The sequence below is a fragment of the Capra hircus genome, chromosome 2 (assembly GCF_001704415.2).
Source record: "Capra hircus breed San Clemente chromosome 2, ASM170441v1, whole genome shotgun sequence".
In the NCBI taxonomy this organism is placed as follows: Eukaryota; Metazoa; Chordata; class Mammalia; order Artiodactyla; family Bovidae; genus Capra; species Capra hircus.
The window spans coordinates 135,043,601-135,068,397 of record NC_030809.1 but is presented as its reverse complement, the minus strand read 5'-3'; the positions used below and the strand labels follow the sequence as shown (position 1 = coordinate 135,068,397).

General features: G+C 44.8%; 1 protein-coding gene across 1 annotated transcript; it reads left to right on the top strand.

Moving 5' to 3' along the window:
• Positions 15,556-24,315, top strand: AMER3 (APC membrane recruitment protein 3). The gene is made up of 2 exons (XM_013967523.2): positions 15,556-15,703; positions 20,248-24,315. The coding sequence occupies exon 2, from the start codon at positions 20,266-20,268 to the stop codon at positions 22,693-22,695; it is 2,430 nt and encodes an 809-aa protein (XP_013822977.2). The 5' UTR covers positions 15,556-15,703; positions 20,248-20,265; the 3' UTR covers positions 22,696-24,315.

Sequence of the window (24,797 nt, the reverse complement as noted above, 5' to 3'; positions counted from 1 at the left end):
GTGACTTAAGATTTGTGTTTACATATTAATTTTCTGTGTGGATGATCTGCTCAGTGGTATAAGTGGGGTATTAAAGTCCCCTACTATTATTATGCTATTGTCACTTTCCCCTTTTGTATTGTTAGCATTTGACTTATGCGTTGAGGTGTTCCTATGTTGGATACATAAATATTGATAACTGTTTCATCTTCTTTTATTGACTCCTTGATTATTATGTAGTGCCCTTCTTTATCCCTTATAACAGTATCTATTTTAAAGTCTATTTTGTTTCATATGAGTATTGCTACTCCTGCTTTTTTTGTTGTTTCTTATTTACATGGACTAAGTTTTTCCATCCCTTTTCAGTGTGTATGTGTCCTTAGGTCTGGAGTGGGTCTCTTGTGGGCAGCATATATGTGGATCATTTTTCTGTATCCATTCAGCCAGTCTGCGTCTTTTGGTTGAGGCATTTAATCCATTTACATTTATGATAGTTATCAATATATATGTTCTACTACCATTTTCTTAATATTTGGGCTTTTAAATATCTATTTCTTTGGCTATACTGGGTCTTAGTTGCAGCATGCAAGATCTTTTAGTTGTGGCATGTAGACTCTTAGTTGTGGCATGGTAGACTTAGTTCCCTATCAGAGATCAATTCTGGGGCCCCTGAATTGGGAGCTTGGAGTCTTAGCAACTGGACCACCAGGGAAGAACCTGGGGTTTATTTTTGTGGGTCCTTTTCTTCTATTGTGTGTGTGTGTGTTTTTTTTTTTTTTTGAGAGTTCCTTTAGCTTTTGTTGTAAGGCGGCTTTGATGCTGCTGAATTCTCTTAGCTATTGATTGTCCATAAAGTTTTGATTTCATCATCAAATCTGAATGAGATCCTTGCTGGATAGAATAATCTTGGTTGTAGGTTTTTACCTTTTGTCACTTTAAATATATCTTGCCACTCCCTTCTGGCCTGCAGAGTTTCGGCTGGAAGTTCAGCTGTTAATCTCATGGGTATTCCCTTGTATATTATCTGTTGCTTTTCTCTTGATGCTTTAAATATTTTTCCTTTGTGTTTAATTTTTGTTAGTTTGGTTAAGATGTTTTGTGGCATATTTCTCTTTAGGTTTACCTTGTATGAGACTCGATGAGCTTCCTGGACTTGGGTCACTATTTCATTTTCCATATTAGGAAATTTTTTGATTATAATCTCCTCAAGTTTTTCCCATATACTTTCTTTGTTGCTTCTTCATCTGGGAACACTATAATTCAAATGTTGGTGCATTTAATATTGCCCCAGAGGTCTTTAAGATTGTCCTCTATTCTTCTCATTCTTTTTTCTATATTCTGCTCCTTTGCAGTTATTTCTAATTTTCTATCTCTCAGCCCACTTATCCATTCTTCTGCCTCAGTTATTCTGCCCACTACAGATTGATGTTTGCCAAGGGCATTTGTGATCTGCCTCTGCAGAGAGTTAATCCTATGCTGCTGCAGCTATTTACCTTTGACACAGGCTACCTAAAGCTCAACATTCAGAAATGAAGATCATGGCATCCGGTCCGATCACTTCATGGGCAATAGATGGGGAAACAGTAGAAACAGTGCCAGACTTTATTTTTTGGGGCTCCAAAATCACTGCAGATGGTGCTTGTAGCCATGAAATTAAAAGACGCTTACTCCTTGGAAGAAAAGTTATGACCAACCTAGATAATATATTCAAAAGCAAAGACATTACTTAGCCAACTAAGGTCTGTCTAGCCAAGGCTATGGTTTTTCCTGTGGTCATGTATGGATGTGACAGTTGGACTGTGAAGAAGGCAGAGTACTGAAGAATTGATGCTTTTGAACTGTGGTGTTGGAGAAGACTCTTGAGGGTCCCTTGGACTGCAAGGAGATCCAACCAGTCCATTCTGAAGAAGATCAGCCCTGGGATTTCTTTGGAAGGAATGATGCTAAGGCTGAAACTCCAGTACTTTGGCCACCTCATGTGAGGAGTTGACTCATTGGAAAAGACTCTGATGCTGGGAGGGATTGGGGGCAAGAGGAGAAGGGGCCGACAGAGGATGAGATGGCTGGATGGCATCAATGACTCGATGGATGTGAGTCTGAGTGAACTCTGGGAGTTGGTGATGGACAGGGAGGCCTGGTGTGCTGCGATTCATGGGGTCGCAGAGTCGGACACGACTGAGCGACTGAACTGAAGGGAGTCCAGGGTGGAGAATGAGGCACTTTGTGCTCCAGGGAGACTGATTGAACAGGTCGTTAGATAGTTTGATATTTTAAGGACTGATTTCATGATCACAATCCTTTCATCTCCTCATATCTAGAAAAGTACTAAATTTCTTCATGGTTATATTAGGTCCTCTTGACTAACAGGAAATCTTTTATAAAATAATTTCTTGATTGCATGAACTCCCCCTTCACCAAAATCACATATATTGACCTTCATCCACTACCTCTTTGGAACAGTTTATCAAAGCTATCTGAGGTACCATCTCCTGGGCTGTAGTCCTCATTTTGCCCCAAATAAAACTTAACTCACAACTCTCACAGTGTACATCTTTTTTTAGCTTACAGTTATGGCAACTGTGAAGGGACCCAGAGTGAACATCCCTTCTTCACCTTAACTCTACAAGGAACTGGAGCTATGATACCAGCAGCAGCCCCTTGCACCCATCTACCTTCTCAGGTAGTCGAGACGAATTTGGCTAAGCCTTTCCTGGTTCTCAGATATCCCATATTGGTTGATGGTCATTAATTTTATTTGGCAGTGGAGCAGATTACTTATTCCCTCCCAGGTGAAAGGCACTGGGCAGGGAGTAGGGGTAGTTGAAATATACCAGAGCATACCCACTCAGTGTATAGAAACTGAGTGGAAAGATACTGGGTTGGGCTGGTTGAAAGACACCAGGGCAATTCCCACTAAGTGGAAAGATCTGGGGGCAGGGCTTGGTTGAAAGATACTGAGGAATATGCAGGGCTCAACTGAAAGATCCTCAGGTTGCTCAGTTGTAGGAGACTAAGTGGTCTGTAGTGAGTAGTTAAGAGGCTATTCTGATGCTTTTCCTCAAATTGGCTGCCTTAATAGAATTTTGGGGGATAAAAGTGAAGATATTACATGAGAGCTTTACATCATAGAAAAGGGACAAAACTCCTCTCAGCTGGTTACAGCTTACTCAGGTGACTGAGAAATTTTTAGGAGGGGTGGAAGCCGAAGCCTCTTACCATGCAATGATCCCATAGGGAAACTCACTCATTAATTAAAACACTTGCTTACCCAGGGGTCACAGATAAGAACTGATCATTCAGTGATCTGAGCACTGTGGTGGTCTTAGACTGCCAAAGTGAGTAACTAAGATGTGTAAGAGGGCTCAAGTGACTCTGGAGTGACTCGTGGAGGGAATTAAGTTCACAGTGTACTGGCTCACCACAGTTTCATGAGTGAATTTTACCCCCAACAAGTTCAACTTAAAATAAGTAGAGCCTCTCAAACACAGAAATGAGGGACATCAGAAAGCAGCCTCTATCTCCAGCCAGGGTTATGTACATACAAAACTTATACTTGCAAGTACCTACTTAATTGAGGAAGTTATACTAAAGGAGATCTCAACCTAAAATATCCAAATTGAGGGTCTTTTGATATTCCAAAATTGATATTTTTGTGCACATAGTTAGAAAAAGTTGGCTGTAAGATCAGATAGCTTGAATGAAATGCTTGTTTCGGTATGCAGAACATTCTAAAGGAGGAAACAATAGAGTAACTTCTTTGCAGGAAACTAACAAGAAATTACATGAAACTATATAAGAACTCAAAAAGGCCACTAGCAGTGACTCAGGTCTAGTGGGACTGGAAAGTCATATTTAGGGCATTTATGCTGTGTGGCTTTTTATTTCTGGGCATTGTCTTTCCATTTGTTCCATTTGGCTTTCGATTTCTGGGCATCTCTTTGCCATTTGTTTTATTTGGAGTGTAAATTTTGGCTGGTGATATTTTGGTACGGCATGGTTATTTTGGTTTGAGCACACAGATTGGCTTGATTGTGCAGACATCTGTACAAACTGCTTGAGCAGTTTATATAGGAAGTGCTTCCTCTAAGCTTCCACCGCCACCCCACACCTAAGAACCCTTTGGGAAAAATTTTAAATGGCTGGTCAACCTATAGCTTATGATCCAATGACAAAGAAAAATGGCCTAAAAATTTTAGATCTTTATTGCCACAGGATGGGAAAATGGACAGACGTTCCCTTATGTTCAGGGCTTTTCTCCTATAATCAATGGCATGGGGCTGATCAAAATAAGATCCTTACCTCCCAGAGGGACAATTCCTGATAGAACATTTTATTAGTCTGCCTTTGTTATCAGGGCCAGTTTGAGAACTATCTGGTCTGAATTTTGGTTATGAAACCATGATCACAGAAAAATAAAGATTTTTGACAGGGTGGCATGATATTCTTTAGATTCCAGAGAAAACTGATTAAAACTTTTTTGAAATTGTCCTACTAGGAGAAGACGTCTTCCTCTTCTTGAGGAAGGACTATGGCTTTCAGGGACACCTATCTAGGCAATATCTAATTCCTGAAACAGAGGGAAAAAATTCTAGAAAAAGAAGCCTTTAAAAACTTCTTTAAATTCCAACTGTTATTTATAATCTAGTGAGTTTTATATTATGCTATCTGATTCATAACTAAGTTTGGAAAACAAAGCTGTGAAATCTCTTGTTTCCATTTGGATATATGCATGTCTCAGTATGTGTGTTTGTCTTTGGATATTGTTGCTGATATTTGTAAATGAATTCTGTTTAATTGGCTTTAAGAAAAGTAAGCACTTATATTTTCCTAATCTCAAAAATCTACAAGCAACTTATGCAGCTCAATTCCAGAAAAATAAATGACCCAATCAAAAAATGGGCCAAAGAACTAAATAGACATTTCTCCAAAGAAGACATATGGATGGCTAACAAACACATGAAAAGATGCTCAACATCACTCATTATTAGAGAAATGCAAATCAAAACCACAATGAGGTACCACTTCACACCAGTCAGAATGTCTGCGATCCAAAAATCTGCAAGCAATAAATGCTGGAGAGGGTGTGGAGAAAAGGGAACCCGCTTACATTGTTGGTGGGAATGCAAACTAGTACAGCCACTTTGGAGAACAGTGTGGAGATTCCTTAAAAAATTGCAAATAGAACTACCTTATGACCCAGCAATCCCACTGCTCGGCATACACACCGAGGAAACCAGAATTGAAAGAGACACGTGTACCCCAATGTTCATCGCAGCACTGTTTATAATAGCCAGGACATGGAAACAACCTAGATGTCCATCAGCAGATGAATGGATAAGAAAGCTGTGGTACATATACACAGTGGAGTATTACTCAGCCATTTAAAAGAATTCATTTGAATCAGTTCTGATGAGATGGATGAAACTGGAGCCGATTATACAGAGTGAAGTAAGCCAGAAAGAAAAACACCAATACAGTATACTAACATATATATGGAATTTAGAAAGATGGCAATGACGACCCTGTATGCAAGACAGGAAAAAAGACACAGATGTGTATAACGGACTTTTGGACTCAGAGGGAGAGGGAGAGGGTGGGATGATTTGGGAGAATGGCATTGTAACAGGTATACTATCATGTTAGAATCGAATCGCCAGTCTATGCCCGACGCAGGATACAGCATGCTTGGGGCTGGTGCACGGTGATGACCCAGAGAGACGTTATGGGGAGGGAGGTGGGAGGGGGGTTCATGTTTGGGAACGTATGTATACCCGTGGTGGATTCATGTCAATGTATGGCAAAACCAATACAGTATTTTAAAGTAAAACAAAGTAAAAATAAAAATTAAAAAAAAATTACAAAAAAGGAAAAGTAAGCACTTACAACTCAAACAATTATAAATACAAGAAAAATTAACCTAAATGAATTTTATGTTCACATGAACTGGAAAATATTTAGCATTAAATGAGGTGAGGTGAGGTGAAGTCGCTCAGTCATGTCTGACTCTTTGAGACTCCATAGATTGTAGCCTACCAGGCTCCTCTGTCCATGGGATTTTCCAGGCAAGAGTACTGGAGTGGGTTGCCATTTCCTTCTCCAGAGGATCTTCCCAACCCAGGGATCGAACCTGGGTCTCCCACATTGTAGGCAGATGCTTTACCGTCTGAGCCACCAGGGAACTGGTATTAATGTGTTTGTTGATCTAATTAATATAAGGGTCATTAACATTAAGCATAGTATTTTCATTGTGTCTTGGTTTAATAAAAGTTAAATAAAATCTTGTTATAAGAGCAATTACTGAATAGTATCTTCCTCTTACAGATAAATTGAAAAGGTTTTGGACAATTAATGAATATGTTTGATGCCATCCTGAGATGTTCTCTATAAGGAAGCAAATGTTTTTAGGAATTATCGCTGGTATTTATGTTCACTAGTCTATGGAACGGTAATATAGAGGATAGTTGCTTAAGGAAAGTAGGATGTGTGTTTTTAGTAAACAAGGTATGATGGATGGAATTTCATTTTGTTAAGGGAAAAGGAAGTAGGTTTGACTTATAGGTGGCTTTTTCAGTATAGGAGAACAAATTAATGGGTACAGAAAATGATTTAAAAAAAAAAGGTTTGTGGAAAGTTGACCCTGAGAAAAGAGTTTTGTGCATGCTCAGAAATGACTAAGTTTAAAATAAATGTAATTGAGTAAAGTAAAAGTAAGTAGGTGCAAAATGTGAATTTGACTTTTCTCTGTATTAAGAGGACGAGCTTTCTTCAGATGTTGAACTGCCTTTGATAACAGTTTCTTTACCTCTTAAATGTTTCTTTACCTCTTAAATGATCTGTTCCATATTTGCCCTTGAAATCTTTTATTGTTTCTTTGGCTAAGTGAATTAAATTCTAATGAAACATTTTTTGACCTATAGCTAACTTTGGGATGCTTCAAAGGGCCTCTGAAGCATCCTAAGAGAGATATTAAACTAATTAGGTTCATCTGGTACATTGAATTGCAAGGAAGTATTGCCAAACGAGTAATAAATATCCTCAGGTTATATAGTATGGTAAATGTTACTAATACAGATATCCTAGAAATTCTATATAGTTTCTAAAATTCAGATATGTCCTGACAAAATATTATCAGTCATGATTCCAGTTATTATCTTAAAGTGTTGTTACAGCAGTAACCAGATTTCTTTGTCAATTATATTGTCAGATTTTTTCTTTTTTTTTGTTTTTTAAATTTTTTGTATTCCTTATTTATTTTATTTTTAAATATAAATTTATTTATTTTAATTGTAGGCTAATTACTTTACAGTATTGTATTGGTTTTGCCATACATCAACATGAATCCGCCATGGGTGTATACGTGTTCCCCATCCTGGACCCCTCTCCTATTTCCCTCCCCATACCATCCCTCTGGGTTATCCCAGTGCACCAGCCCTGAGCATCCTGTATCATGCATTGAACCTGGACTGGTGATTTGTTTCACATATGATATTATACATGTTTCAATGCCATTCTCCCAAATCATGCCACCCTCACCCTCTCCTACAGAATCCAAAAGTCTGTTCTATACATCTGTGTCTCTTTTGCTGTCTCACATAAGGGTTATCGTTACCATCTTTCTAAATTCCATATATATGGGTTAGTATGCTGTTTTGGTGTTTTTCTTTCTGGCTTACTTCACTCTGTATAATCGGCTCCAGTTTCATCCACCTCATTAGAACTGATTCAAATGTATTCTTTTTAATGGCTGAGTAATACTCCACTGTGTATATGTACCACAGCTTTCTTATCCATTCATCTGCTGATGGACATCTATGTTGTTTCCATGTCCTGGCTATTATAAACAGTGCTGTGATGAACATTGGGGTACACGTGTCTCTTGCAATTCTGGTTTCCTTGATATGTATGCCCAGCAGTGCGATTGTTGGGTCATATGACAGTTCTATTTCCAGTTTTTTAAGGAATCTTCACACTGTTCTCTATAGTGGCTGTACTAGTTTGCATTCCCACCAACAGTGTAAAAGGGTTCCTTTTTCTCTGCACCCTCTCCAGCATTTATTGCTTGTAGACTTTTGGATAGCAGCCATTCTGACTGGTGTGAAATGGTACCTCATTGTAAACATGCCTTCTTAAGTCTTTTGTCATTATAGGCAGTTATGGTTATTTATTATTTATTTTAATAAATAAATAATATTGCTTTTGCAAAATGGTTTCTCTTCAAGAAGATTTATAGAAAGAACTTTTGGATAAACATGTGTTTCTTACTTTCAGACCATAATGCTGAACTGGGTAAGAAATTAAAGGATTCTAATGGGAAATGTGATGGCTTCGTAAAAATTAACAAAAGGACTTAATGAACTGGTGAATATGCTTATAACTTTTATGGTTTCTATCTGAAAAATTTACTGGTTTGAATATATGTTTTTTAGGTATAAGGAAAACCTTCCCCTCAAACTAATTATGACTTACAGTAATTTGGTAAAATTATTCTTTTGTAAGCAAAAGTAAAACATTTATCTTTTCTCTCTCTCTGATCCTTCTAGAGACTGGGAACTCTAAGATTTCCAGTAGCTTTACCAGATAAGTTAGGAAGGCTATCTCACTAACAAGTACAGAAATCTCAAAGAATCTTGGAGCTCTTGAGAAGGGAGAAATTCACCTAAATTTATTAAGCAAAATCTGTAATAAGCCCTTGGCATAACTTTCCTAGCCTTGAGTTTTTTTTTTTTTTTAAAGTTCAGCCTGAGACTCAGCAAAGCAAAAAAAAAAAAAATGTCTATAAGAACTGTGGTGTTGGAGAAGACTCTTGAGAGTCACTTGGATGCAAAGAGATCCAACCAGTCCATTCTGAAGGAGATCAGTTCTGGGATTTCTTTGGAGGGATGATGCTAAAGCTGAAACTCCAGTACTTTGGCCACCTCATGTGAAGAGTTGACTCATTGGAAAAGTCTCTGATGCTGGGAGGGATTGAGAGCAGGAGGAGAAGGGGACGACAGAGGATGAGCTGGCTGGATGGCATCACTGACTCGATGGATGTGAGTCTGAGTGAACTCTGGGAGTCGGTGATGGACAGGGAGGCCTGGCATGCTGCAATTCATGGGGTCACAAAGAGTCGGACACGACTGAGTGACTGAACTGAACTGAACTGATAATCAATTATGGCTAAATAAATCATCAGGTCAAGTTTATTGAGACCAGACATTTTCCAAAAAATGTCATCTTAATTTGGTTATATTTGGTAAAAATGAGGGTAACCTTAGGGAGAAAAAGATGTTTCAATAAATGTTAAGTCCTAGTTTTGTTAATGGAGGTCTGTATCTACTAAGGCTCATTTCCTGGATAGTTCTTTACTACATTAACATAACTTTAATTGAGTTATTAAAGGACACTCTAAGTTGGTTTTTGAAGCTTATCTCAGTAATGTATCATTGGACAAAGATCAGATGCCTCACAACCTGCAACCAGGACTGGAAAATAATTTAAGGGACTGTGTCCAACCCAAATGGAAGGACTTTTTTTTAATCAAAGGAAACTACATTACACCAGGACAAGAGGAAGATATCAGAAGCAGACAGTTTGCCCAAGACGCTGGACCCGACTCATGATAATTTATAATGTTTTCTTGACTTCTTGGGGCTTTACACACAAAATGTTTTCTATCATGGACATCGTCCTATGCTAGTTTTAAAACTCAATCCAGTTGTTGGGTTTGTGGCTAATTACCTGCTTCTAATACTTCTAAATTACTTTGGTGGATTTCTCCACTCCAAGGCTCTAATTGGATGACCCTTAAGAAATTTATTTTAGGAGAATGAGAGTTCAGTCCTGTTCTGTCTACTCATATTACTAGATGGGACCCTCTCAGATGGCCTATTGATAATACCTGCTCTGACCCTGACCATAGATTCAAAGTTTCTTTTCAGGTCACTCAAACTCAGTCAGAATGATGACCTAAGTCTCAATCAAAAACTGTAACCTCTCATCTGTTTAAAGGAAAACTCCCATAATAATGGGATGAACCTATATGGTTAGCATCAGTCTGTGGTCATTTAAGGTTTAAGGCCCCCTGTTTATCTTGGGAACAAGTAAATTATACTAGAATAATCAACCTAGTAACACTAGGAAATTGGGCTAAGAGTCTTATATAATTTTCCTAAAAATAAAAAAATATTGGTACAGAATAGACTAAGTAAAATGACCTAAGAATGTACTGTGGTATACCTAATGTAAGTTCTTGGCTTAATTCTCACTTAAATCTTTAATAATACTGCCAATGATATTATTTGTATTTGCCAGTTTTACAAGATTGTTGTTTCTTGCAATTACCAAATATGTAACTGAGTCCCCAGTGAAAATAATGATGTCTAGGAGACTTGCAGCGGTTGATGAAACATGTAGTTCTGTATACCATCAATGATTGTAGTAGTGTAACTCTAGATATGCTGCTGCTGCTAAGTCACTTCAGTCGTGTCCGACTCTGTGTGACCCCATAGTCAGCAGCCCACCAGACTCCCCATCCCTGGGATTCTCCAGACAAGAACACTGGAGTGGGTTTCCATTTCCTTCTCCAATGCATGAAAGTGAAAAGTGAAAGTGAAGTTGCTCAGTCGTGTCCCACTCTTTGCGACCCCATGGACTGCAGCCCACCAGGCTCCTCCGTCCATGGGATTTTCCAGGCAAGAGTACTGGAGTGGGGTGCCATTGCCTTCTCCGAACTCTAGATATGGGAAGATGTGATAAGAGAGAATATTTTCCTGGACAGAAGACAGGTGTCCAGAGACCTTTAATTATTAAAGACCCAGTCCAGTAATAGCACATTGAGTGGCCTATCAGCAAAATCTTCTCCAGAACTAGGAATGAGCTATCCTAACAACGTGGGATGAAATAGTTATTAAATGCCTCCCGAATTCTGGTCAAATTTATGACTGTGAGGCGGGCCCTGTCAACTACAAATTGGTGCTTGCCAAGGGCATTTGCCATTTGTCTCTCTGGAGATTGACTCCTGTGCTGCTGCAGCTATCGACCTGCAACGTGTCCTGAAGGAAGTTCAGGGTGGGGAGCGAGCACACTCTGTGCTCCTGGTAAACTAGTGGGACAGGTCTTTAGGTAGCTACATATTTCCAGGAACTGACTTCATAACCACAATGTTTGTGTCTCCTCATATCTAGAAAAGCACTAAATCCCTGCATGGTGACATCAGCTTCTCACAATTAGCAGCAAACCTTTTGCAAAATAAGTGCCGATTACATGAACTCCTTCACCAAAATCACATATATTGACATTCCCCAACTACCTCTTTGGGCCAGTTTCTCAGAGTTATCTGTACTATCCCCTGGGCTCTGGCCATCATTTTTCCCCAAATAAAACTCATGACTCTTACATTCTGCATATTTTTTAAATCAACAACTCCTTTAGATTATTTTTAATTTCAGTAATTGTGTTCATTGCTGTTTGCTTATGTTTTATTTCTTCTAGGTCCTTGTTAAATGAGTTAAAAATTTCTTGCATTTTCTCATTCTATTTTTGATCTTTTGAAAATTCTTTACTATGTTGTTGTTCAGTTGTTCAGTAGAGTCTGACTCTTTGCCTTCCAATGGACTGCAGCACGGGGCTTCCCTGCCCTTCAGTATCTCCCAGAGTTTGCTCAAACTCATGTCCATTGAGTCAGTAATGCCATCCAACCATCTCATCCTCTGTCATCCCCTTCTCTTCCTGCCTTCAGTCTTTCCCAGCATCAGTGTCTTTTCCAGTGAGTCAGCTCTTCACATCAGGTGGCCAAAGTATTGGAGCTTCAGCTGCAGCATCAGTCCTTCCAATGAATATTCAGGACTGATTTCCTTTAGGATGAACTGGTTTTATCTCATCGATGTCCAAAGGGTTCTCAAGAGGCTTCTCCGGCATCACAGTTCTAAGGCATCAATTCTTCAGTGCTCACTCTTTTTTATGGTCCAGCTCTCACATCCATACATGACTGCTGGAAAAAAGCATAGCTTTGACAATATGGACCTTTGCTGGCAAAGAAATGTCTCTGCTTTTTAATCACTGTCTAGGTTTGTCATACCTTTTCTTCTGAGGAGCAAGTGTCTTTTAATTTTATGGCTGTAATCACCCTCTGCCATGATTTTGGAGACCAAGAATATAAAGTCTGTCACTGTTTCCATTGTTTCCCCATGTATTTGCTGTGAAGTGATGGGACCAGATGCCATGATCTTAGTTTTCTGAATGTTGAGTTTTAAGACAGCTTTTTCATTTCCCTCTTTCACCTTCATCAAGAGGTTCTTTAATTCCTCTTCACTTTCTGCCATAAGGGTGGTGTCATCTGCATATCTGAGGTTATTAATATTTTCCCTAACAATCTTGATTCCAGCTTATGCTTCATCTAGCCCAGCATTTCGCATGATGCACTCTTATTATCAGTTAAATAAGCAGGCTGACAATATACAGCCTTGACATACTTCTTTCCCAGTTTTGAACCAGTCTGTTGTTCTGTGTCCAGTTCTAACTGTTGCTTCTTGACCTGCATACAGGTTTTTCAGGAGGCATGCAACGTGGTCTGGCTTTCCTATCTCTTTAGGAATTTTCCACAATTTGTTCTGAACTATATATGCTGCTGCTGCTAAGTCACTTCAGTCGTGTCTGACTCTGTACCACCCCATATATGGCGGCCCACCAGGCTCCTCTGTCCCTGGGATTCTCCAGGCAAAAATACTGGAGTGGGTTGCCATTTCCTTCTCCAATGCATGAAAGTGAAAAGTGAAAGTGAAGTTGCTCAGTCGTGTCCCACTCTTTGCGACCCCATGGACTGCAGCCTACCAGGCTCCTCCATCCATGGGATTTTCCAGGCAAGAGTACTGGAGTGGGGTGCCAGTGCCTTCTCCATACATATAGGTTTTATATATATATATATATATATATATATATATAATATCATGTATAATTATATAGTTTTTAATTACATGTAGATACATATTTATGTTATTTATATGTTTATGTATACACACACATATTGTTTTGCTTTGGGGTTTTTAATACTCTAAAGCAAAGATGTTTTTAAACTCTCTAAAAGAAGGAAGTAGATGGCTTAGAATAGCTCTCACTGACAAAAGGGTGGCAAGCAGAGCATTGACTAGATCAATTATCACTCATTGGAAGAAGTTAATCAAAAGGTGACAAGTTTAAGGAATATAAAACGTCTTTGTAATGCTGTAATTTGGAAGAAGGGAGACCATAGTTGGAGAGGCTAAATGTTTATTACCAGTTGTTGTTTTTCAGTCGCTCAGTCATGTCTGACTCTCTTTGACCCCACGGTGTGCAGCACGCCAGGCTTCCCTGTCCTTCACCGTCTCCTGGAGCTTGCTGAAACTCATGTCCATTGAGTCGGTGATGCCATCCAATCATCTCATTTTCTGTCATCCCCTTCTCTTCCTACCTTCAATCTTTCCCAGCATCAGGGTCTTTTCCAATGAGTCAACTCTTCCTATCAGGTGGCCAAAGTAGTGGAGCGTTAGCTTCAGCATCAGTCCTTCCAATGAATATTCAGAACTAGTTTCCTTTAGGATTGACTGGTTTTATCTCCTTGCAGTCCCAGGGACTTTCAACACCACAGTTCAAAGCATTAATTCTTCAGTGCTCAAGTTTCTTTATGGTTCAGCTCTCACATCCATACATGACTATTAGAAAAACCATAGCTTTGAGTGTACAGATCTTTATTTTATTACCAGTAGTCATGTACAAATGTGAGACTTAAAGCATAAAGAAGGCTGAGCACTGAAGAATTGATGCTTTCAAACTGAGGTGCTGGAGAAGACTCTTGAGAGTTCCTTGGACTGCAAGGAGGTCAAACCAGTCAATCCTAAAGAAAGTCAACCCTGAATATTCATTGGGAGGATTGATGCTGAAGCTGAAACTCCAGCAATTTGGCCACACTATGTGAAGAGCTGACTCGTTGGAAAATACCTTGATGCTGGAAAAGATTGAGGGCAGGAGGAAAAGGAGGCAGCATAAGATGATATGGTTAGATATCATCACTAACTCAATGGCCATGAATTTGAGCAAACTTCTGGAGAGAGTGGAGGACAGAGGAACCTGGTGTGCTGCAGTTCATGGGGTTGCAAAGAGTGGGACACAGCTTAGCAGCTCAACAATAACAAGTGTTTATTAACTTTAGCTGGTGAGGACTGTGGAGTCTAGGGGTTCCGACACATGATTCAGGGTTATTAGGTGATAAGGCACAGACCCACCTTTGTTTTTACCTAATAGGGCAAAAACTGATTCAGGGACAACTGAAGGCCAGAAACTGCTGGAAAGTTCAGGACTATACTATCAACATGAGTGGAGGGGGACTTCTGGGATAACAGTGAGTCAGTCACTGGGTAGAAAGATGGTTCAACTCCAAGAAATGTAAGAAGGGGGTTCACCCAAAGGTGGGTGATGACCCTCACTGAAGGAGGGGCCTGTGGTGGAGCTCTTGAATGGGGTGACTGGGGTGGGACAATCTCAAGGTGACTGAAGATAAAGAAGGCTGCTGCCTTGTGGCAAATTCAGCGCAGACCAAAGGTAGTATTCAGGTTTTGTTTGTTTGTTTGTTTTTGAAATAGGAACAAGGAGGGAGTTCACCATGCTCAAAGAAAGGAAAGGCCTTCATCATCCACGAATCCCTGACCTCTCCGGGGACTCAGCCCAAGCCTTGGCTGGAAGACTCCTTCATTCTTCCTCCCAGAGCTCCCCTCCTGCACTCTTCTGTGCTGCTTGGGATCAGTCCCCTCATCGCACCCCGCACCCTGCCCCACCAGCCCTGTGCTGCGCCCCTCACACATGCTCCTGGCACTTCTCTCTGAGCCATTCCAGAATTGCTTAATCCATATTTTATTCCTACAGCCAGTGTGCAAACACTCTGCCCTCCGCTCAGTGGGGAGAGAGCCCTCAAAACACTTTTGCCCCTCCTGCAAGACTTTGGTGGCCCACAGTGCCAGCAACCCCCACACTGTGACTACCTGAAAGGGAAGCACCTCCTTACTTCTAATTAATAATCTAATCGGGGCCCAAGAAAGGTACTCCATAAGGAAGATTCCGGGAAGAGTGCCTTCATATCGAGACTGGCCTTCTCCTTCTTCCAAATCCTCTCTGAACACTGGGCAGGACTCGTGGCTAGGCCCTTCCGAGATGGTTGGGGTTAAACTTGCCAGGCGCTGTGGGATGTGGGGGTTAGGGGTACCCACACCTGCGCACTCTAAGGAGTTCTGACCGCGGCTGTGGAATACAGTATATGGTCGGGGCCGACAGTCATGATTGGATGACTGTCAGTCTGGGGTGCACAAGAGGCTGGGCCTCAGGGATGCAAAATCACAGCCCCGCGGGGAGGCAGAGAAGCACCGAGGCTGATATCAGAATAAACAAAGCGAGACGGAGGCATTGCCAGAGCAGCCCCCATCCGGCCCGCGCGCGTCACCTCTCCGACTACTGCGTGGCGGCGGACAGGCTCCCGGCCCACCTCTGCCCCGCCCAGGCCTAGCTGCCCTCTCGCGGTTAACCCTTGCGGGCCCGTTTCCCGGAACGGCTGCCCAGCGCCTCCAGCGCCGAAGGAAGGACGCGGGCCCTCCGCCTCCCCCGGGTCCTGAGTGGGCGCCAGGAGCCGGGAACTGGCCGTGGTGCTGAGCGCGCAGCTCTGTATCGGGCGCGGCTCCCAGACCTGCCAAGACCGCATACCGTGACACTCCCGGCCTCAGCGGTAAGTAGCCAAAGCCCCGAGGATGTAGGCGTGCGTGGAGTGGGGGAAGGGAGTGATTGGGGAATTTTTGTGCGATTTTCGTGCAATGGGCGGGCTGAGTGGAGGAACCAGTGTCTGCACTCTGTCCACTCCCCGGTGCCCAGCAAAGATAATGTGGTGTCCGGGAGAGATGATCAGTCTGAGCGAGGGAAGGGGGAAACCTTCTCGCGGATGGGGTCTTGGGAACGGACGAGTAAGACTGGAGGCCCATCTTCTCTCCACTGGGCAGGCCAGGAATATCCAGACACTCCCTTATAAAAAGTGGACCAGGACCTTCGGTCCCCAAAGGTCCCTTTGTCTCCCCAACATGAGGGTTGAGTGAATTGGTAATGTTCAAAACAGTGCAGTTTCTGTTTCTGCTTTATCCCCAATCTCACACCCACCCCAGAACACGGAGACTGTCCCTCCCCACAATGGCCTTCACTCCATCCATATGGAAGGTTTTGGCTTCGACAAGATAGCCTATTACAGAGGTAAACTACTGCTCCATACATACCCTCTCCACCCCAGTGTCCAAGATGTCCCTGGGTGGGGCTTTCCTCAGAAGCTCCTACTCTTATCACAACTCACCCCTTTGTGTTTCATGTTTGTGATCTCCTGGATATTGGGGGGTGGGGCAGGGGAAATCAGGGTAAATACCAAAACTATCAGCCAAGATTTTCGTATTTCCAAACTGTTTCTGTTGCATATGTGTAACTCCAATGTTTTTATTTTGCTCCATGAAATACTCAATCATTTTCATGTTCAAAAATGAAAGGAAAGCATAGAATTACCTTACCAAAAAGAAAAGAAAATTCCAGGCAGTTGAGCTAGTTAGTCATAATGTAGAAAAGCAGCAAATGAAATTGCTTCATTTTCTCAATTTGCAACAAGTTCACATGCATGTGCATGCTCTGTGTAAGATGCTTCGAGGGGAAGCTTTCACATGTGGGAAGTCTCTGCCACCACTTTCTTTCCACTGGACCCTCCTCTGGTTCCTAACTGACCTCTCTGCCTTTTTGCTTCTACTTTACATTCTTTTCACAACTAGAGTGCCATGGCTGGCAAATAATGGGAGAGTATCTCTCAGGCTCCCCCCTAAAAGGGTGTTTAGCCACAGGATAACAAAGCAGAATGTGCATTTTTAAAACTGAGAACCTGGACACATATGGCCTCTGCCCTCAGGAAATGAGAGTGCCAGCAACTGGGTGTCTAGATAAATCCTACTGTGTCCCTGAGAATTATCAAGAAAGATGACTGCTCAGCCTGTCTCCAGTTGGGTAGTGGATCGTCTGACCATTTGGGGAGTTCCCACCCATGTCGCATATGGATTGCAGATTTCCAAAGAGTCAGGATCTGGTAAAACATCTTAACATGGAAACTGAATGGACTGAACACACACTGAATTTCAGTGAAATAATCTTTATCGTGCCTGGTTGAAGTTATTTTTGAGAGTACAGTAAGAAAAAGATTTTTCTAAAACATAAGAAAAGTAACTGCATAATCATAATCAATATCTCCAAAATTTCTTGCCATAGAAATTATACTACCTTCAGTTACAATTTTTCTAAGTTTGCATGAGCTATACTTTTGCTTTTAATCTTCATTTTCATTTTACTTTCCAAAATTTCTTACAAAACATATTTATTTTTCAATTTTTAGATTTCCCATGGAGGGGAAATTGAGTTGGTTCATAGAATGTCTATCACAGTTAAGAGCACAGGTTTAATATCAGACAGTCTTGGGTTCAAATCCTAGCTCTGTTGCCACCTGTGTGAGGGCCAATCCATTGACTTTTCTGGATGCTAAATTCTCCTTTGTTAAAAGGGGTTACAGCAGTATGTCCCTTATAAGCTTATGGGCTAAGCATTCTGCCTGGTTACCACTATGCTGTGTGCCCCAAAACCCATCAGGGCTGGACTACAAAGGTTTGGGAGAAGTAACAATGGGGTCTGCAGCTACGGGCTGGGAAAGGCTTGGGCACATGCTACATGCTACCCAATAGGAGGCAGAAAGTCAGCTGACCCACTGTCCAGGGTGCTGCCACAAAGAACTGGGCCATAGCCAGAGACAAGCCTGGGTTCTGCAGCTTTCCCTTGCATGGTGTCTGCTCCTTGTGCTCTCCTCTGGTCAAAAGTCCCAGGTGTTCCTCTACTGGGGAGGAAGCATTGCTAAGGGGTGGGAGTGGGATGGAGGTGGTGATGGTTGCCCCTGTGAGCCTGTGCAGTGCCACCTCTGCCACCTCTTCTCATCCTCTTTGGCTTTAATGTTGCCAGCTGGGCTGGGAGGCAGCCCCTCCACTCACCTCCCAGACCTCATGTTAAAGCATTTCTGAGACTCTCTGGAGGGGGCTGGTAAGCCTCTTTGGCAGTGGGTGTGAAAGGCATGCATACTGACAGAGTCACTTGCTTGCACACCTGCTCTATTCCTTCCTCACCGATTGTGGACTAAAGGAGAGTGAATCTAGGTGCTCCCTATGGAGGACCAAAGAAATCAGCTCGAACTCTATACTCTCTCCCTGGTCAGACTGCCAGAAGACCAACTGGCAGTCCCTCCCTGCCAAGGACATGTGGAGACAGTGAGACAGATGGAGCCTGCGAGCTGGATACCTGTGAGCTCCAGTAAACCAGGATGGAGGGATTGGCTCTAAGGGGGTGCTCTTCACCCCTGCCTTCTTTTAGTTTTTTTTTTTTTTTAAGAGTTACATTTTATTCAGTGGAAATTTTTAGGACTTCAAGCCCAGGAGGCAGCATCTCAAGTAACCATTAGCGAACTGCTCCAAGGAATCGAGAGTGGGAACCAGGTTATATAGAGGATTTGCAACAAGGGGTGGGTAGTATTAGTGTCAAATGATTATTGTTAATTAAAGAAAACCAGATATCCCAAGTTAAGGAATTTAGTGCTTTTCTAGGTATGGGAAGATGCAAGAGTCGGGGCTTCCTGAAATCATTCCTTTGATATGCACCTCAGCTATCTGGGGTCAGTATCCTGTGTTTTCACATCCTGACTTTCCTCACTGGCTCCTCTTGGAGTGCTGCAATCACTGATGACTGTGACATCCTTTGATTACTGACACAGTACTGCCTTCTTTTCATGTGTTCTCATGGGTTTCCAAACTCACCCCAAGCTAGACCACTGCTTCTCTCCCCCAAACCAGCTCTTAGCACAGGTCACTTCCTTGCCTTCATTCACCTCTCATCCTCTCCACTTCAGCTTCCCCTCTTTTATGATCTCCCTAATGGCTTGTATCCAGGCCTCAGTGTTTATCCCCCTTATGGGATGTATTCAGGCCTCAGGTTTCTAGACTGTTTGTCTTTCTTTCTTCAGTTGCTGAATCCTGGTGTTTCTTCCTTTGAAAGATAGTATGGCTTTACTCTCTTTATCGTGCTTATAGTTGCAGCCTCCATCTAGACCTTATCTCCTTACACCCGGCCCATTTTACTGACTCTTGTGAGTCCCCTCTGTTCAGAACCCCTCTCATGGTTTAGTTCATCCTCCACTCAGACATCAGATAAATGGTCTCAGACCACCAAATTCATTATGCCATTGCTTCCACCTGCTCCTTCAGAAGACTTCTATAGCTCTTTATTGACTCAGGGTAAGGCCAGACTCCCCAGCTGTGCCAACTATGATCAACTTGTTAACATTCTTACCACCTCCCTACTCTCAAGTCCAGGGAAGACATCAATAAGCGATTCCAGCATTCTTTCCCACTGAACTCAGACTGGGCATCAGAAACGTTCTCTGGATGGCACTCCAGGTAGCAATGTCTGTCAGTTAGGACATGCACAAAAGACACCACCTGCCTGCTCCTCCAGCACATGGTGAGCTGTGTATGGCCAGTCTGTCCATTCCTGGTCTCATGCTCGTCTCCTCTCTTTTGCTTTCTGCCACATTGCTGTCTCTCTTCTTCTGCTCAAGCTCTGTGTGCACCATGAAATGCTTGGTTGTGCCTTGCTTGCTTGCTGGGTATATCAGTCCTGAAGGGCACACATGTGTCTTCCTCTTCCACTGATGACCCACGGCACCCAGCCCTGGAAGCAGATTTCCTTTCAGCTTTGCTGCTTACATGAAGGAAGCAATTTACTTATTGAATTCTCTGCTTCATCCACTCAGAAGGGCCATGATACTCCCCCTAAGGATATGGTGCTATTGGTAGAGTGTAGGGCCTGGATATGGGAGGCTAACTTGCCCAGACAAGCTTTGAAAGGATTCTTGAGTGAGTCACAAGATCACAGTTACAGGAACACCAGACCCTGTCTGCTCTCATTTTGGCTCAAACTCTGTGCCTTTAAGCATGTGACTTAACTTCTCTGAGTATCAGTTATCTACAAAGGCTGGAGCAGTAAGTGTAGAGGTGGGACCGTTCCTATCTCCCCCTCCCCTTGCCTCCGCAGAGGATCCAAGCTCAGATATCAGAGCTCAACTCCCATGCCTGTGTGAGTGGGGCAGCGGGTGGGGTATGGGTTTTCTAGAATCACAAGCCTCCATCCTAGATATTGAGTGTCTCCTGCTTTCCCCCATAGCAGCGGAGACACTGCAGAATGGAGCTGAAGAGAGGAAAGACCTTCATCAAATCTAGCCTGCAGATTGACCATGAGAAACCTCCAGACCCAGCAGCGACTGCCCTGACCACAGAGGATGCAATCTCACTGGGAGGGCAGCAGCTGCCCCACAGTGAGAGGGGGCCCCAGGTTAGTCCCAGCACCCAAGGATACGACAGATGCCTTGATCGGGAAGCCCAGCCAGACACCAATGGAGGGCCTGCAGCTCTCTGTGGGGCCACCTTCAAACTGGTTCGGAAGAGCAAGAATCACGACAGTGTGCCGAGGGCTGACAGGGCAGCCACAGCTACAGGGCAGCTGGTCGGGAGCGCAAGTTTCCCAGGGACCCCCAGCAGCCAGCGCATGATTGACTACCGCCACTTTGTGCCCCAGATGCCCTTCGTACCAGCTGTGGCCAAGAGCATCCCAAGGAAGAGGATTTCCCTGAAACGACCCAAGAAGTGCTTTCGTAACCTATTCCACATCCGCAGAAACAAGGCTGAGAATTTGCCCTCACAGGCAACCAAGGGACAGGGCTTGTCTTCTCCCAAGGGCCCATCAGAGACTGGAGGGCAGCAAGGCATAGCCTTCCTCCCCTTGGGCGAGGAACTGGGACTGGATGGCCAGTGCCAGGACCTGTCTGACAGTGAGTTCCTGCCCGATTCTTCCTTTGACCTCTGCAGGGCCCTGTGTGAGGACGTGGCCTCACTGAAGAGCTTTGACTCACTCACAGGCTGTGGGGAGATCTTTGCAGATGAGAGCTCAGTGCCATCCCTGGAGCTGAACGAGGGCCTGGTGAGCCCTGCCCAGAGATCACAGGCTTCTGACAGCAAGGCTTCCAGGGGCCCCTTCCAAGGCAGCATAGAGCAGCTGGCATCGCCTGCCCAGAATGAGATGTCTGACTTTGCCAAGTTCTGGGACCATGTGAATCACTCAGTGAGGCAGCAGCAGCATGTCCTGCTAGGCCCGTGGCTGGGAGGCCCCCAGGCATCAGACACAGACCAGCCCAGGCCAGATGCAGCTAGGCTGGCTGAGCTCCCCCTGTGCCCATGCAGGGATCCCCACAGCAGCTCCAAAGCCAGCTCCACAGACACAGGGACCCCCAAGAGTGAGCGGCCGGAGTCTGTGTCCACGAGCGATGAGGGCTACTATGACGCCTTCTCACCAGGCCTCGAGGAGGACAAGAAGGAGGCCCCGAGCCCAGGCACAGCCACAGCCACCTTCCCCCGGGACAGCTACAGTGGAGACGCCCTCTATGAGCTCTTCTATGACCCTGCTGAGGGCCCTGGGAGTCCGAGCCTGGATGACGACTTGTGCGGGTCTGAGAGCCTATCGGGGCCTGCAGCGGGAGCCCCGTTGTCCATGTGCAGCTTCCATGTCGGTGCAGAGGAGAACCTGGCTCCTGTTCCAGGCCCAGACCTACTCAGCCAGGGCTTCTTGCAGAGCTCTTGGAGGGGCAAAGAGTGCCTGCTGAAGCTCTGCGACACCGAGCTTGCCATCACCATGGGCATTATCAACTGGCTCCGCCGGGGTCCGGAGCTCCGTGCCTTGCCTGCCTCCGCTCTCAGAGAGCCGGCAACTCCCTCAGGAAGACTGGTGGAGAAACCAGGAGCTGGCTCTGAGAAGATGGGCCTAGGTCCAGTGAAACTGGATGGCAGGGGGACCCAGGCTTTAGATGCAGGTAGAATCTCTATGAGCTCTGTACCCAGCAGGAAGGAGCTGTGGGCATGTTCAGGTCCCAAGGGCCTGCTTGCTGGAGTGAGCAAGGTCCTAGCTGGGGCCAAGCAGGAGACCAAGTCTTCATCCTGTGACCCCTGTCTGGAGTGTGTGCCGGTCTCTGGGGAACGGGGGACACAAGGCCACCCTGAAGGCTCGTTCTCCCCTGTAGGGTCTGCAGCCGCCATGGTAACCAGCACATCCAGGAAGAACAAGGTCCCACACCCATCTGTTTGGCCTGGCTCCCAGGAGCCCAGGCTGCCTAGGAACCTCGGGTGTTTCCAAGGTCCCTGGAGGCCAGGTGCTGGGGGAAGCACCATGGATTCAAAACTCACCCTGACAGGCTGTGTGGCCCAGGTGGAAGCCCTACAGATCAACCCAGACTGCCAGTCCCTTGCTGCTCAGCCCCCAAGACAAAACACAGGTAATGGGCTCTGCGGGAAGCGTCAGGCCAGGGACCCTGACATTCTGCAACAGGAACAGCCTAATGGCTTCCCTAACCTGGCTGCCATCTGTGGCCTGCCCTCCCTGGCCAACCCACTCCACATCCCACAGGACCAGAGATGCCCAGGCAGCATTCTGGACCTGAGTCAGCTCAGGGAGGAGCCTGCCATGCTGAATGTCCAGGCCCGTGTCTCTGTGGAGGACCGGCCCCTGCAGCCCAGCTCAAGGGCTATGGAGCAGGCTGCACAGAGGGGCCAGCTGGACTTGTAGTGTGCCTCTGCCTGGGATCACTTGCCAGGAATTCTGGCCCTCACTTCCAACAGTTAGTGAGAGGGGGCCCCCTTCTGCAAGTGCCCAGAAAACCACTGCAGCTTTTCGGATCACAAGGGATTCTCTGCAACCAGCAGGAAGTAGGGGCTACCAGGACAGCACAACCGAGCCCCAGCTTTGGAACAGTTTTGCATCCTTGGGATCACATTCAGGAGAGTCTAAGACCCAAATCTCCATCCTTTGTTCCTGATGTGAGGACTGGAGGACTGTACTGGGGGGAAGGGAGTGTCAGTATTCAGACAGGCAGACTGGGGCATTTTAACATGGGGGCATCTGTGCCTAAATCCAACAGCTCTGCCAGAAGAGGTCCTGGGAAGCCCAGGGCCAAGGACAACTGCAAAGCTGCCAGCGCCCTCAAAATGTTCCTCACCGATTTCCTCACACACTCACACAAATGAACAGTCTAAACCCAGGTGTCTAAACATACCCTCGGCCACTTACCATACAGTATGTTGGAGAAAGGAACTCGGGCTTGAAACTTTCGGGAATGGAAACAGTACATATTGTAAAGGGCACATATTGTGTTGATAAGTCTGCGCAAGAATTGAGAGTAATAAATGTGAGTGAGGAATCTGAGACTTGGGTAGAAGCTTGAGACTAGGGGTTAGCTCAGTAGTGTCTAGTCACCCCACCTCCAGAATGAGCAGCCATAACCTATGGCTGAAGGGCTGAAGGCCCCTGAAGGGCTAAGGGAATCAGAAGCAGGACCAGCCATCTTAGCAAGAGCCTTGAACCAGCGGATGCCATGCATTCTCGTGCAACTTTGCCAGGGCTGGCCAGACCCTGGAGACCCTGAACAACGGGTGTTCCCTGTCACAAAACATCCCACACAAACAATGGTTTCCCCCCATTTGCACACTCTAACAGATCTGTGGGTGGCAAGACGCTCTTGGGGAAGAAGCTGTCTGATTCTCCACACTGCCATTTTCACCCTCCATACTGCCAGCATCCTAGCTGCCTCTTGCAGTAAGGCTCATTTTTGAATGAAGCTGTATCCCCCAACCCCTCAAAAAAAATCACAACATTTGCAGAGCACCGAACATTCAGAATCACAAAAGGAAAGGTGGCTTGTGTCTCAGGAAGGGCAGGTGTCTGTCTGGCCAGCCTCAGGGCAGCAGACCAACAGCAAGCTCCTTGACAGGGTCCTCCGATTAGATCCTGCCTCAGGTGCCCTGTTTTGTTGAGTTGCCAGGCCGGGAGAGGGGGGAGTATGCTACAGGCAGCTATAGAGCTGTTTCTTGAAGAGGTGCCATGGGCCCAGTGATGAGGGAGGGATTCCAGACAGAGAGATGCCGTCTGACCACAGGCTGGGCCCACTCCTGATTGTCCTAGGTGTTGTTTTCAGGCTGGAACATGCTCCGCGGCTCTCATTAATAATTCCCTGGGGCCTGCTATGGGCGGATGAGGGCAGCAAATGGGAGGCTCAAAGGGGCATGACAAGTCTCCTGACCAGGCCCATTGAGACAGGACACACGGAAGGCCAGGGCTCGCCTTCCTGGGAAGCCACACTTGACCCTTCCTCCTAGGACTGTCACAAGTGACAGTTTTTGGGGCCTTGACAAGAGTAGGTGATGCATGTCAGCTGCTTTCCTGGTTTCTGACATGGAAATGTAGGCCATGGTGCGGATGTGACTTGCCCACATCATCCTCAGCCAGCAAGTGGGGCCCAGTTCTTGGCAGCCCCCACTGTGAACACCCTTCTCAAGGCCTCCACTCGTCCCTTCTTTCAGGATACAGATGTCTGGGGCCTCTGGGTGCCAGGAGTACACCTCCCTGTTACTTTGTACTGCACCTGAGCAGAGTGAGTACCCAGTAAATACTGCTGCAAGAATGAAATACCAAAAAGTTGAGCATGGTTTTCTGATTTCTTGCTGCCTGTGGGCCTGGGGTCTAGAGAGCAACAGAGTTGGGTTTAACTTGGTTGAACTTCTGATGAAGACTCCCTTGATATGACACAGTGACTCATGGAGACGTAGAAGAACCAGCCCAGCCCAGAAGTACTGGGAAGGGTATGAACCAAGGTGGTTCCAGGACTCAGAGGC